The sequence below is a fragment of the Leucoraja erinacea genome, chromosome 19 (genome assembly GCF_028641065.1).
Source record: "Leucoraja erinacea ecotype New England chromosome 19, Leri_hhj_1, whole genome shotgun sequence".
Classification (NCBI taxonomy): domain Eukaryota; kingdom Metazoa; phylum Chordata; class Chondrichthyes; order Rajiformes; family Rajidae; genus Leucoraja; species Leucoraja erinaceus.
This window is the reverse complement of record NC_073395.1, coordinates 39505168-39521142: the sequence shown is the minus strand read 5'-3', so window position 1 is coordinate 39521142 and position 15975 is coordinate 39505168. Positions and strand designations below refer to the sequence as shown.

The 15975-nt window shown below is 44.0% G+C and overlaps 1 protein-coding gene across 4 annotated transcripts in view; it reads right to left on the bottom strand.

Annotated features, from left to right (window-relative positions):
• LOC129706515 (transcription factor EC-like) overlaps nucleotides 1-14656 on the bottom strand; it is a 36194-nt gene extending 21538 nt beyond the window's left edge. For 2 of the 4 annotated variants that reach the window (XM_055650871.1, XM_055650874.1), the window contains exon 1: nucleotides 3204-4981. In XM_055650871.1, coding sequence (XP_055506846.1) covers nucleotides 3204-3266 — 63 coding nt within the window. In that variant the 5' untranslated portion in view covers nucleotides 3267-4981. Of the gene's footprint in view, nucleotides 1-297; nucleotides 1561-3203; nucleotides 4982-14319 lie in introns of those variants that run through there. The other 2 variants (XM_055650870.1, XM_055650873.1) reach the window with 2 other exon arrangements.
• Nucleotides 14657-15975: the final 1319 nt, after the last annotated feature.

Here is a 15975-nt window from a genome sequence, read left to right as displayed (position 1 = left end):
GCAGGCTGTAAATCTCAGAATGCCTTTGATCACCACCAAATTCCCTTCATATACCCCAGATCTGTCACCAACATCAAATGCATGTTAAAATTAACACAAGAAACTCGAATAATAAAATAAACATTCATTACAAATTTACTTAATCTCCTAGTAATTATATCTTCCATTTCAATAGGGCTGCAGCACTCACACTAGGTATAACTACGACCAAGTATTAGGCCACAGTTCCCAGTCTCGGAGCTGAGACTAGTGCAAGCTCAATTAATATAAACAAACACAGGATTCTTTATACTTAACCATACTCCTTGCAGTTGTTCCTCTCCATTCAAATGGAAAGGAAAGGACTCACTCTTCCTGCCCCAGTTCTAATCTGCACAGGTTCATTGTAAGTACTGGGGAATTGCAGCAAATCCATGCTCCAACTCCATGCTTCCACATTGAGTCCAAGATCAGAGTGCAGCCAGCAAACTGGCAGCAGAGCTCAGCAAGTTTGGGACTTCCGCATTTATGCAGGATTCCTGAGCTTCCTGCTCATGTTAGGGGTAGGGGGAAGTAACTGGGGTAAACGCTGGCAATCAGTGACAAAGTTAGCCTTGCCCAGCCTGATCCAGCACAATCTGCATTAGTGAAGCTGATTGAGTAATAATCATCAGCTAAGATTTGAGTGATCCTCCTTGCTTCTCTTCGGGTGTTGCCTTTAGGTCCTTTAAGGGCTCAGATCTTTAGATGGAGCTTAAAACCACAGCCTTTAACTCAGAAGTGATGAAGTCAGCACTAAAGAATAGCGAGAACAGATTGCACAAAAACAAGCTATGAAATTTGCTTCCTTTAAACGTGTTTCTTTGCTGTAACACTGTCCAAAGAAAACCATTGCATTTATGGAAGGACACTGCAGGATGTTGTGAAGTCTTGCAAGGTATTCATTGTTACTTATAGCAATTGACCAGGACTTGGACATCTCTCCTCTTCTTCCAATTGTGCCATGTATGTGCATTTTTGTTTCTAGTTTAATTTTGACTCAAATGTTTTGATTTATAATCTTGTGTTTATATTTAACCCATGAAGCTCTTTTCTGCTATTTTGCAATACGTGACCATTATTTCCACATTGATGAATTGCAAGAAATGATTCATCATCTCTTCTTGAAAGAGAATTATTGCTGAGAAATAACTTTAAAATTAAACAAAGAACAGTTACAGAGACACAAGCAACTGCAGATGGTGGAATCTTGAGCAAAACACAAAGTGCTGGCGGAACTTAGTGGGTCAAGCAGCATCTGTGGAGTGAGTTTTCAGGGTGGGACCATCCTTCAGACTGATTGAAGTAGGGAGGGAGAAAGCTGGAAAACTGGCCCCACTTCTCTTTTTCTTTTTCTTCTTTCTTGCCCCAATTACAGTTAGTCTGAAAAAAAGTCCTGATAAAAGACGTTGCTTCCACAGATGCTGCCTGAACTGCTGAGTTCCTCCAACACTTTGGGCTTTGTTATTGAACACCTATATAGAACATAGAACAGTAGCAAAGGGACGGACCCTTTGGCCCACAATGCCTGTGTCAAATGTGATGCTATCACATATGCATCACTTATCTACCTGCATGTACCCCATATCCCTCTAGTCCCTGCATATCCATGTGCCTATCCAAAAGTCTCCTAAATGTCACCATCATATCTGCTCAATCACGACCCTCAGCAGCACGTTCCAGGCTTTCACCACCTTCTATGTGAATAAAAGTCTACCCTCCACATCTCCTTTAAACATTGCTCCTCTCACCTTAAAGCTACGCCCACAAGTATTTAATATCTTCATCTTGGGGAAAAGGTTCTGACCGTCTCGTCTATCTACCACCTCATAATTTTATATACGTCAATCAGGACTGCCCTCAACTTCAAGTGTTCCAGGGAAAAAAAAATCCAAGTATGTTAAACCTCACCCTGTAGTCAAAACCCCCTAATCCTAGTATCATTCTTGTAAACCTCCTCCTCCCTTTCCAAAGCTTATGCATTCTCCCTATAATGGGGCCACCAGAACTCCATGCAGCACTTCAAATGCGGCCTAACCAGTTATCTAATACAGTCACTAAAAAGAATAATTAGAAAGGATATACACTATTCAATCTTGTTGAAATGCAGTAAATTACTGTATAGGATTTTAAAAGATGATGCTGTCCTATGAATAATGCCATATTGTTGGTAGCTGATCCATGTAGAATAGAACAGGTTAAGTTGCAAGAAGGAACTGCAGATGCTGGTTTAAACCAAAGATAGACACAAAATGCTGGAGTAACTCAGTGGGACAGGCAGCATCTCTGGAGAGAAGGAATGGGTTTCAGATTGAGACCTTTCTTCAGTCAAAGGCAAAGTTGTTGGCCAAACAACCAACACAAATGCAGATAATGAAGGAAGGCCTTTAAATGTGTCTCTTCATTATCTGCCTAAAATGCAGGTAAGATCAATTAATATTAATTATTTTTAGTTTCTTTGAACATGCGTTTGTTTGAATTGTAGTGTAGAATGTTGTTAGATCTAATGAAGTTTAGATTTCATGACCACCAACTATTATTATTTATAGCCAGTGAACAAAATCCATAAATATAAACAGTATCCATAATTACAACATAAAAGATCTGTCATTGCCATCCTATTTGTTCTTTGGTTACTTTATAATCTAATGATAAACGTTGCAAGTTGAATGACCTCACAGGACACAGACAGAAAACTCTAAGTTACATTTATACGAATCACAACTTTTCTCCCTGTTCATTATATCTGTGGCTATTTCTACACATCGTCCACTTCATTAATGTCAGTTCACAAGCTCTATTTATTACAATGCCTGGACAATTGAGAATTATCCTTCCTAGTCCATTCACATGTCCTTTGTAGCTTCTGTAAACATTATAACAAGATATTCCAGCATTTTTTTTTAAATCCTCTTGCACAAAATTTTAAAGGTGAAATAATAACATTTAACATTTCCAAGTATATCCAATTCTTGGAGTTAACTTAATGAGCAAAGCTACCGCATTTCTGCGCCTATTTTGCGACTAGTTTGTGACTATTTTACATTTGGTGCACCATTTTAGACCTCTGTAATTAGTGCAGGGATGTTGACACTGTAGGAATGTCCCATGCTACCCTTGTCTCAAAAGAGAACTTTTAATTTTACAAATGTAATCCATTCATTAAAAACAAGGTAAGCTCTTACCAGTTTCATTTTCTGTGATTCAATAAACTCCGCGATAGTGATAGTTTTACTTTTCTTCTTCATTTCACTTCCCTCCTCTCTCAGAGCTGCGATGTGCTCAACTACTAGAGTACATGTGCCGAATATCAGTTCAAAAAACAAATGGTCTCTGACTTCTTGGACTTTAACACTAATCTGATGTGGAGTGTAATTGGCAAACTTTCTCCTGCAGCTCTTTGATGTTAGGTCACGCAACACAATTGTTAATATTTACTGGCGTACAAGTCACTTTCAACAGCAGCTAAATAGTACGATGAAGAATCAATACATCTGTGCTTCACTGTCTGATAAATCGAAGAATGATCATTCTAGGGAATTTGCTTCTTAGAACTTACCATGGCCAACAATATGATTGCCAAACTATTTCTATCATTGATTCCCGTTTTGCTAAAAAAATATTCCTTCCAAGCTGCACAAAAGGGTAATTTTGCCTGCAATAGTCTGTTCACAATACCCACAGATATATATCAAAAATAACCAACCCAATCTGATTCCAATGCAGCAATAACTAAAGAGCATTGATCCATAAATAATCATGCGTCTATTTATTCTAGTAAATTCATCAGTAAGACAGTTTAAGATGAATTTGTGCTTATGTTTTGTTGTAGTGATTATTTAATATTTACTTATAATAATCATTTGGATTTTCCTTGGAATAATACTAGTTTGTAAGTGGTAAGTTTATGATATAATTTGAAACTATCATTCAATGTGAAAATAATATATTAGGAAATAGATCATTGTTGCTAGCTTTACAGGCATGAAAGGTACAAACCATAGCTGTTTAGCAGTGGATTGGTAAGTGTTAAATGTAGGTAAAGAGCGGTTCAATTTATAATCCTCTGATCCTTTGTTGAGGCATTTTAGGTGGATGCCTCCAACAGGATTTAGACCACATAAATACATCAATTCGGAGCATAATGTCTGGTGGAGCAACAATCTAAACGTGCAATTTCCTTGCGCTTTCACAATGTAAGTGGGAATTTCAGTGGGATCTTGATCAGCTGGGCAAGTGAGCCGAGGAATGGCTAATGGAGTTTAATAGTAAGATTAAACGAGAACTTACCAGTTTGAAGTTTGATCTGTATTTTATGAGGAGTTACGATGAGAGATTACGTGAAGAACCCGTCCAGCACGCATGCGCGACATACTTCAAAGCAGCGGTGTGGAATCACAGAAAGACACAATAATTGAAATAAACATAGTAAAGAAAAGGAGAACTTAAATACCAGTTGATCTCTATAGTTGAGGGTGGGAGCGGAGGGCACGTAATCCCTCATCGTAACTCCTCATAAAATACAGATCAAACTTCGAACTGGTAAGTTCTCGTTTAATCTTACTATTTTACTTCGGAGTCACGTGAGTGACTACGTGAAGATTTTAAAGCTCTGTGATTTCAAACCGTGTAACAGTTCATACTTCACTCACTGCCGAAGTCATTCGAGGGAGGAAGTATGTTATCGTAATCAACCATGATCTGTTTGTAAAAATAATAATGGTGTTATTAAACAATAACAAAAACAAAAATGCTGCCCCGGGCTTAAATTATATATTTGCAGATTCTAATACTTTTTTTGCAAACGATACAGGTTCTGCCAGCGGTTTGTTATAAAAAGTTTGGAATGTTTTTCTCCCTAGACCACCCCGCTGTAGCCAGGATGTGGTCCATAGGCACGTCCATCCTCTTAGCCGCCGATGTGGATGCTGCCCTGGTGGAATAAGATTTATACACGTTAGTATTTACTCCAGCATCTCCCAGTACCTGCTTGAGCCACTTGAGATAGTTTAGCTCATCACCCGACCATGAGGTTTCTTGTGGCTGACCCATGGGGCTTTTTCTCTCCCTCGGGGATTTCTTGTTGTGTCGATGTAATTCAATAAGTGGGTCATGACATATAACCGTGGTTCAGGTGGGTATGCCCGGAATTCCATGACTGGACCAGATGTTCCTGGTCTGCTCTATTTGACCAGCCCCTGAATGGTAAATGTGACACGGTCTGGTGTTATAACCATATTGGCCAATCGTAGTAAATGGAGGGATTGGACTCTTTGTGCTGAGACAAGTGCCATCAGCATGACCATCTTCAGGGTAGGCTGTTCCAGGGTGAGGGACCTGGCTGGTGACCATCCCCTAAGGTATGGCAGGACCACACTGACATCCCAGATTTGGGTGTACCTAGGTCTGGGGGGATTAGAGTTGAATATGCCTCTCATGAGTTTGATCACCAGCGGGTGGGACCCTATGGCCTGTTGTCCTGGTGCCTGAATTAAGTAGGCTGACAGAGCATTGTTAATGGCGCTGTAGCTGAGTCCTTCATTGTGGTGTAGGCCTGCCAGGAACTCCAGTACATTGGTTATTGTAGTAGTTGAATATGTAGTTCCTGTATTTGAACAGTATCTTTCCTACTTCTTGATGTTCGACAAGTATTGTTTCCTTGTGGACATGCGGTGGGATGCTGTCATCGTGTTGATAGTGCTGTCAGACAATCCTAGGCCCAGCAGTGGTCTTTTCGAAATCTGCAACCCATTGATTTTATCATGGGTGGCTTATGCCTGATACCGGGTGAGTTAATAATTCTGGGCTACTGGGAAATGTCATTGGGGTTTCGATGACCATGTTGTGGACCACTGGGAACCATGGCTGTGTAGGCCAGTCGGGTACTATCAAAATACCTGAAGCAGAGTCCATCTGTATTTTGCGTAGTACCCGACTGATGAGGCCGTAGTACCTGACTGATGAGGTAGAAAAGGGGAGAAAACTTAGAGATTAGGATATGGGTTATTTTGTTTAAACACTAGCACCTTAGCTCTAATGGAAAGGTCCAAGTTAAGTAGCTGGTAATGCTGCTACTAATTTCCCAATTACTCTTGCCACTTTGTCGAATAGTTAGTTGATTGTTAACCATTAATTTGTTACAGGTTGTGCCATACGCTGACTCTCCTTTTGGCAACGTTATAGACAAGTGGATTGAGTTAATTGAATACAAGATAGTCCATAGTTGTGGATGGTATCAACGTAGATCTATCTGGATTGTATGACAGAGCCCAGGCTAAATAAGTTTATAGTAGCTAATGCTGCTGATTTAGCTATTTCCATGGTTTTGTCTGTCGTTAAATATCATCAACATGCCATGACAATATGTTTCCTTAATAGTGTCAGGGCTGGTTTGAATATCTTGGAAAACAGTTTTGGCTCATATTTAGCCCATTAGTCAATAATTTATACTGCCATAGTTACCCCATCCAGGTAAATTTTTGGTATCTCCGAAGATCTTTATGAACGTGTACTGAATAGTATGCATCTTTTAAGTCGATGCCTTCCATAAAGTATCCTTAGGGAATCCATGTTTGGCAGTTACAAAGATTTCCATTAAAGTGTGTATACCTGGTGAAAATATTCAAGTGGTTAAGTCAATGATGGTGAGAAATTCACCATCTTTTGGGTTTTTTGGTAAATCTAATACGGTTCCAAAGGTTCATATTAGACTTCTTTATGACCCCTTTGTATGTCTTCTCCAGTTCAGCTTGTCCCTCATGTTTCCTTTTTAGTGGGAGGAAAAAAACCCTTTGGGGTGCATGCTGAACTGGTGGCAAGTTTTCTTAATAACATTTTTATCCTTGAATACTTTTGGTATATAACTACCGAGTGTGATAGTTATATACCCCCCCCCCCCCGTTAGCACAAACCCTTCACCTTTTATGTGATGGTAGGAAGCATACTCACGTACCTCCACTGTTAGTGGTGTGTTCATTTCTTCGATTTCTGGTTTCTTGTCTGTCGGGGTGGTGTTGTTGGGGGGTGGCGCATTTTCCATGGGGCCCGCTCTGGGCCCTGTCCTGAAAGACTTGCAGGGAATGGCATGCGGGCCCCGAGCTTTCACCAGTACCATAAAGTAGACGCCTACTGGTGGATGCATGGAGGTACTGCTGTCTGGTTTTGTGTGGTTTGCTCATTCCAGGTCCTGCCCTCATGATGCCGAATATCCTGGATACTTCGTCCAGTTTTTTAGGCTTGGTTTGGTAACTTTATCAGATAGCAGGATCTGTGGTTGTGAGGTCGGCGTTCTCACAGTCCTGTGAATTATTTTAGGTTGAGGGCTGGTTTTATAACTTCCTTCAAAGGGTTGCGGATCGCATACTGTGTTGAACAGTAGGGTCAGGTGTTTTGCAATACTACCCTGCCCCCTGGAATGAGCATGCGAAATGATAGCCGACGTCAGGGGTATCAATATTGCAAATTAAGATTTTGGGTTTTTAAATGCCCTGCTCAATGTACCCCCAACAATGGTAGGCACTTCGAGTAAATGTAATTTTGGGGAGGCATGATAAAGTCCAACGCCTCATGAGTACCTGTCTTGGTTAGGTTTTTAGAAAAAACAGGTAGTAAGCTGGCCGCCAGATTAGGCTGTAACGGCCATCTCACTCGTGGTGTAGCCACATAGCGGTATCTCACACCCAGCAGCTCTTCCTGGTCCTGTACCTCAAGCATACTCCCGATGTTGATCAGCCAGTGACCCCTCTTCTTGACCAGCCCAGCCCTGGTCGCCAACGATCCCCTCTGATGAGGGAGATGCGATGGCCAGTGCTGTTAGTGCACTGGAGCGGGAGTGTTTGTGCTCCCTTGACGAGCTGGCCCCAGCTCCCGAGGCAAGTCTCGCTGGAGTTTTTTACTCCATGACCTTTCTCTAAGGCTTAGAGACAGACACTTTCTCGCTCTCGGGCGGTAGTATGAAGTGCCGGCTCTCTGAATGAGCTGGCCTGTCCATCTTACGTGTGTCTGTCTCCAGCCCGATGATTGGTCGCCAACTTTGCTCAAGCGGCTGCCTCTGCCGTTCTCGGGCGGCAAGTCTCCTTGTCGGAGTATGCAGGGATTACCGGCCGGTTTGTATCTTGATTTCCCTCCAGTCCGCTGCTGTTGGTCAGGCAGCTCTAGCGGACTGGGCTCGGCTCGGTACCCGTGTCTGTGGTCCGCAGCGTGTGCGGTCCAGGTGCCGCCTCTCGCCCCCTCCGCTGATGGAACACTCCTTCCCTGGAGTCAAACGGGGGCGGTTTATCTCTGTGCTGTTTTGCTCTTTCCAGCTTTCATCTGATGCACAAAGAAGAGCAAAGTTTGTCAATTTGAACCTGTGGGTAAGTACTTACCTGACGGTCCGTTCTTTCAAACTTGTAGCGGGAGCGCCCGTACTCCCGTTCGTGAACGCTCATGTCGCGCATACATTCTGGACGGGTTCTTCACGTAGTCACTCACATGACTCCGAAGTAAAATTAGGAAAGGAAAGGTTTAGAGGGATATAGTGGCCCATACAGGAGCAAGTGGAACTACTATATAAGGGACATCTTGGTTGGCATAGGCAAATTGGCCAAAGGGCCTGTTTGTACTCTGCCTCTATGGCTCAAAGTGGGATGTTATGTTGCAGTTGTACAAGATGCCTGTGAGGTAACTTTTGGAGGATTGTTTCCGTTTTGTTCACCCTGCTATATGAAAGATCCCTTTGAGCTGGCAAGTGCACAGCCTATTTCCAAGGCTGTGGCTAGGACTAAAGCATCTGAGCTACAGGGACAGATTGCGCAAACAGATTGGTAATCTTAGAGAGTAGCATAATATCATGGTAGGTGGTAGATGAGAGAGAGTAGAAAGACCGTTCTCTCCGCAATTCAGTAGTTAACTCATCTTTTACCACCCAAGCCACCCTCTCCTAGGTACCTTTCCCTGCAACCGCAGAAGATGCAAGGCCTGTCCCTATAACCCCTCTCTCGACTCCATCCAAGGACACCGACAGTCCTTTCAGGTGAGGCAGACGTTCACTTGCACCTCCTCCAACCTCATCTACTGTATCCGTTGTTCAAGGTGTGGACTTCTATATATCGGCAAGACCAAGCGCAAACTGGGCAATCGTTTCGCTGAACGTATACGCTCAGTCCACCTTGGCCTACACGATCTCCTGGTGGCCAATCACTTTAACACCCCCTCCCCATTCCCACACTAACCTTTCTATCCTTGGCCTCCTCCTTTGTCAGAGTGAGGCCAAATGCAAATTGGAGGAACAAAATCTCATATTCAGTTTGTGCAGCTTACTGCCCAGCGGTATGAATATTGATTTCTCCAACTTCAAATAACCCCTGCATCCCCTCCCTCCCCTTTCCTCCCTTGCTATAGTCATCATATTACATTCACTGTTGGGTTTCACTCTTTGTATCACGCATTATCACCTTCCCCACAGCCAACAATGAACCATTGTGGGCTCCACCTTCTCTTGATCATCATTTATTTTTACACATCATTCATTCTTTGTTCTCTGTACCTTTTCATATCTCTGTGTCTCCCTTTCCCCTGACTCTCAGGTTGAAGAAGGGTCTCGACCCAAAACATCACCTCTTCCTTTTCTCCAGAGACGCTGCCTGACCCACTGAGTTACTCCAGCTTTTTGTGTCCATTTTCGATGTAAACCAATATCTGCAGTTCCTTCCTACACATTAACTCTTGAGATATATCTGAGGACACTGCATGATGCTAGAGAAGAAATTCAGGAACCCTGGCTATGTTATAGGGAAGGGAACATAAGGCAGCAACTCTAGTGCTGCGCCACCGTGCCACTCTTTGCTATACTAACATCCATGTACACCACAACCACCGCCCTGCCTTCATCAATACTCTTTGCTACCTCTTCAAAAAACTCAATTAAAGTAATTAGATATCATGTTGCATGCACCAGCTCATGCATACAATCCAATATCAATCCCTGTCTTTACAAGTGTTGTCCCTCATAATTTCAGTAACTTTCCTGCCACGGATGTTAAGCTTAGTGGCTGATAGATCCTAGTTTGCCTATGTAGCCTTTCTTAAATAAAGACAAAATATTTGACACCCTCCAACCTTTCGGTACCTCTCGCATGGCTAAGGGCGATGCAAATATCTCTACCAGACACCCAGCAATATCTTCCTTGAATCCCTTCATGACTTAGGATTCACTAGATCAGGCCCTGTGCATTTATCCATCTTAATATGCCAAAGACCTTCTCTTATGTAAACTGGATATGTTCTAATACATCAACATTCATTCCCCTTAATTATTTAGTCTCCATGGCCTTTTTCATGGTTAATACAGATGAGAAATATTTATTTAACACCTCAACCATCTCGTGCAGCTGCACACAAAGATGATCACATTGATCCTTAAGAGATCCCATTTTCTCTCTAGTCATGCCCTTCCTCTTGATATCGTAGAATCTCTTAGGATTCTCCTTTACCTTGATGCCTAAGTTATCTCATGTCCTCTTTTTGCCCTCCTGATTTCACTCTTAAGTGCACTCTTTACATATTAGGAATGCTGGCTCCGTCCTGGGTATGGATTCTTGGATTGGATTCTTGGGATACTCCTCAAACTGCAGAGCATCTTTGGACAATACAGCTCACCCCCTCCAAGACACACTGGTCAACCTGAGGAGCACCTTCAGCAACAGACTGGTTCCACCAAGGTGCAGCACAGAATGTCACAGGAGTCGTGGGGTAGACCGAGCCTGAGACTGACCTCTCCCCCCCTTCACCACCCCTACCTCCTCAATCTTTGGACATGACCAAAGCCTTACCACTTGTCACTTTAATGTTTCATGTTTCATGTATTTTGTGTATTTATGACTGTTGGCAAATTAATTTACCTCCTGGGATAAATAACGTTCTATCATATCGTATCATACATAATCCTTATCCCTCCATTCCCTCCAAATCAAAAGCCTCTTAAATGCCACTGTCATATCTACTTCAACCTCCAACCCAGGCAGTGCATTCTCAATGCCATTGAGGGTCATGCCATGAATTGTACATTTTCTCCCTACATTTGACCTCCCAAAGTGCATCAGGGCGGTCACGGTGGCGCAGTGGTAGAGTTACTGCCTTACAGCGAATGCAGCGCCGGAGACCCGGGTTCGATCCTGACTACGGGTGCTGTCTGTTCGGAGTTTGTACGTTCTCCACGTGACCTGCGTGACCTGACACAACCAAGTTACTCCAACACTTTAGGTCCCACAATCCTGGCGTCATCTGCACATTGTTGGGATTGCTGTGTTTTTTGGCAGCACATCAGACCATTGTTTTGTCCCCTTCATTGTCAAGTTTGATTACCTGAAGATGAGGGGAAGAGTGTTCAAAGGAGCTGTCAAGTTGCCATAGTATCAAGGGTTTAGATGAGGTGGATTGGTCAAATGCATTCACAGATGTTTCCTCAAGCATTTGTAGAGGGACCTACAAGGGGGAAGACAAAGCTTGACCTACTCTTAGGCAATTGGGCTGGACAAGGGACTGTGGTATGTGTAGGAAGGAACGAATGCTGGTTAAAACCTAAGATAGGCACAGAAAGCTGGAGTAATTCAACGGCACAGGCAGCATCTCTAGAGAGAAGGAATGAGTGACATTTCGAGTCGAGACCCTTCTTCAGACCTGTGGACTGTGGTATCACAGAATGAGGGTTTTGGGACCAGTGACCACAATTCTAGGCTCTGAGGGGCAAGTTGGTATAAATAGAGTAGACATTGGCATAGAGAGGGTAGACAGTTAGAATATTTTCCCCAGGGTGGAAATGTCCAGCATCTGAGGGCGTAGCTATCAGGTGAGAGGGGGACAAGTTTCATGGAGATGTGCAGGGCAAGTTTTTACACAGATAGCAGGGGGGGGGGGGGGGTCTGGAACGCATTTCCAGGGTTGGTGGTGGAAACAGGTGCAGCATTGGCAAATTTAAGAAGTGCAGGGAATATAGGCGATATGGATCATGTACAGGCAGATGAGTGAATATGAGTGAATGGGTATGGTTTAGCTGGGGACTCGTGGTGGTAATGGACTAGTTGGCCTGGTAGGGCATGCATCATGCTGTGACTCGATGACTATGACATTCTGAGCTGGGGTGTGCACCATAAACTGGGGGAGCATGTAAAGGTTTAATTCAGTGCCTTTAAAAAGCACAATATAAATGAGCACAGGTCAGATTCAGCAGGTTGCAATGCACCCTTACCCTTAGCTCTTACTGTAGGTGCTTAGTTACGTTATTGAAGTATATCAGTGGAAATTACATTCTAACAGCACCAGGGGAACCTTGTATGATACTGCTTTATCCATCAAAAGCTATAAAAATGATTATCAACATTTATATAGTGTCAAGTTCCCTGTCCAGGCTCTTATTCAGCCAGTGGACAAACCAAACTTGTGGAAATGGGGGCGGCACGGTGGTGTAGCAGTAGAACTGCTGCCTTACAGCACTAGAGACCTGGGCTTGTTCCTGGCTAACGGTGCTCGTGAGTTTGTACGTTCTCCCTGTGACTGTGTGGGGTTTCTCCGGCTGCTCCTTTTTCCTCCCACACTCCAAAGCCATCAGGTTCGTAGGTTAATTGGCTTGGTAAAATTGTAAATTGTCCCTAGTGTGTGTAGGATAGTGTTAGTGTGCGGGGATCGCTGGTCGGTGCGGGCTCGGTGGGCCAAAGGGCATGTTTCCACGCTGTATCTCTAAACTAAACCAAATCTCTTGGCACATAACAGATTTAGCCGGTTTACCCTGACTTTCCCCTTGCTCCTGGTCCTGATCATTCATGGCATATAATGGGATGAAACACATGAGTGGTGGGGAGAGGGAGATGGGGTGGAATTATGTGGAATATGGAAAGGATGGTGGATGTGGAGAGGATGTTCCACTAGTGGGAGAGTCTAGAAGTCATAGCCTCAGAATTAAAGCACGTTCTTTTAGGAAGAAGATGAGGAGAAATTTCTTTAGTTAGAGGGTGGTGCATGTGTGCCATAGAAGGCTGTGTAGGCCAAGTCAATGGATATTTTTAAGGCAGAGATACTGTAGATTGATTCATGATTAGTACAGGTAGCAAAGGTTACGGGGAGAAGTGTTGTACTTCCGGTGGCGCTGGTGCCAGCAGCCTCCACCTACAGCCCGGTATCTTTTTGTTCTTTTGTTTATTTAGTTATGTAAAAAGTGTGTTTTTTTGTGTTTTTTTGTGTCTTTATGTGGGGGAAGAGGGCACGGTGCGGGGGATACCGTCCTTCAGCCACTTCCTGGTGAGGACACGACTATTATTCGAGTCGCGTCCTCGCCCCCCCCCTCCCCCCACAGCGGCCTACCTACCTGGATTGGCGCGGCCTTTCCTGCCGGGATCGACTGGAGCTCCAGCAGCGGCGGGACAGCGCTGGAACATCGCGGGGCTGGCGATGCCTTACCGGGGGTCGCTGTCTGGAGCCCGGAGTGCTGGACCTGCTGCACCGACATCATGGAGCTGCGGTTTGCGGAGCTCCCAACGTGGGCGGCGCTGATGGACAGCGCGGGGTCCTGTGACTCTGCCCAGCTCAGCCTGCGGACTCAGGAGCTGCAGACTCCGGCTGTGGGAGGCGGCTGATCAGGAGGTCCGGGCCGCTGAGGAGGAGGATGCTCACCGTCGGGGTTCGGCGTCGGCGTTCCACCAGCCTGGCGTGAGGGCCTGAACATCGGGCCACCCGGGGCGGCGACTGCGGGTGCTCGGAAGGCCCCGACCACGGATGAACACGGAGGGGAGGCTGGCTGGACTATGGTGCCATCCTCACCTTGGTGCCATTTATGTTATGTTGTGTCGTGGACTTTCTGTGTTTGTGCTTTTTTTTAAATTCAATTTCAATTTTATTTTTAATATGTTTTATTATGTATTTATTATTTATTTATTTTTTGTGATTTTTTTTTATGATACTGCCTGTAAGGGAAATTCATTTTGTTGTCTCAAATTGAGACAATGACAATAAATTTGAATACAATACAATACAATACAATACAAGAAGGCAGGAGAATGGGGTTAGGATGGAGAGATAGATCAGCCATGATTGAATGGTGGAGTAGACTTGATGGGCCGAATGGTCTAATTCTACTATCCTTGTGACCTTGTGACCTTATGAATGGATACTTCAGTAAACTATTTTAAGCATCTACTTTCAGAAACAGGCTCAGTATCATTGTATTTTATTTTGCCCCAGCACAATGCTGCAATGCTAATCGTTCCCCCTTATCACCTTGCATGCTGTTTGGTCACTAAAGTTGCCTCTTCATACTTTCTCAGTACTTACTGTGTTGTGCATTAGAGATGACGGCTCCATACAGCTGGGGGAATCTTCATTAAAGCAACTTGATTCCAAACTGATTATATCATCGATAACATCATCCATCTAAAAATCAATGTGATGTGCAGGTTAAAGTGACAATCACGATATGGTGCTCTCAACATCACTTTAAGTGACAATAAAAGGGAATGGACTGGGAGCTGCAATACGTCAGGGACCTTGAGTAAAATGTATTTATATGGATAACTAATGAAAGATAATCAAACTGATGGATTTCACTTACAACTCAGCTATTAGCTAAGGCAATAACCCACATCTCTGGTAAAGCTTTGCGTGGTAATACAAAACAACTATATTATGTACAAATTAACAAGATGGCTTTACTGTTGCATTTAAAGGGCCAGTCCCACGAGCATGCGCCTGCATGTGGCGAGCACGACCAAACCGGAAGCGGGGGCCGGGCGGAGGTCGAGTGAGTGACGTGAAGTTTGAGCGAAGTCCGCGGGAAGTTTGTGCGTGACGTACAGCGTCAAGACGCTGCTTACAGCGTCAAGACGCTGCTTACAGCGTCAAGACACTGTGTATGGCATCGAGACGCTGCGTACGGCGTCGAGGTGGCTGCAGGCCAGCAGGCCGTTGCCACGTGGAATTTTTGAACACGGTCGATTTTTCGGAGCCCCGTGAGATGTCGGAACCAGCTCTGCACAACTCCATACGGCTCCGGCGATCGAAGAGGAGACCAGCCCCGCGAGGCCCTACGGCTCAAGCGACCACGTTAGGTCGCGCTTGCCGCACGGAGTCACATGCTCGTGGGACAGGCCCTTATGTCTTTGGTCCAAAAGTCAATGAGAATTGGTCACCAATGTTGCCCTCTTAAATGATTTCTGAATTAGCTTCATTTCCATATTAACATATATTTATTTTATATTTACAGATGATAAACGCGAGTCTTCATAATTCACCGCTATTTGTCACTTGCACAAGTACTGTACATACCCAGGTGTTTAACTAATGACTCTCAATATTTCTATTACAGTTGGCTTGCATTTCTTATACATTTCCTCAGCACAGTATGGTAAACATCATGTCAAACGTACAGGATTTGTGTTCTTGTCGCCCAGTGCAAGGACAGAGTGATTTGGGGATTCTGGGTTTTGTGGCCGTACTTTAACATAACACTAAATATAAGTTGTGCAGGAAGGAACTGCAGATGTTGGTTTAAACCGAACATACGACACAAAAAGCTGGAGTAATTCAGCATCTCTTGCGAAAAGGAATGGGTGATATTTTGGGCCGAGAACCTTCTTCAGACTGAGAGTCAGGGCAAAGGGAAACAAGAGATATACACGGTAGACAAAAGTGCTGGAGAACATCAGCGGGTGCAGCAGCATCTATGGAGCGAAGGAAATAGGCAACATTTCGGCCCGATACGTTGCCTATTTCCTTCGCTCCATAGATGCTGCTGCACCCGCTGAGTTTCTCCTGCACCGTTGTCTACCTTCCAGCATCTGCAGTTCCTTCTTATAAAAGAGATATAGACGGTGGTGTAGAGAGATATAGGACTAATGAATGAAAGCTTCGCAAAAAAGTTACAATGATAAAGGAAACGCCTTTGTTCACTGTGACCTAGGTCAGTGGTTCCCAAGCTTTTTTAGTTCATGG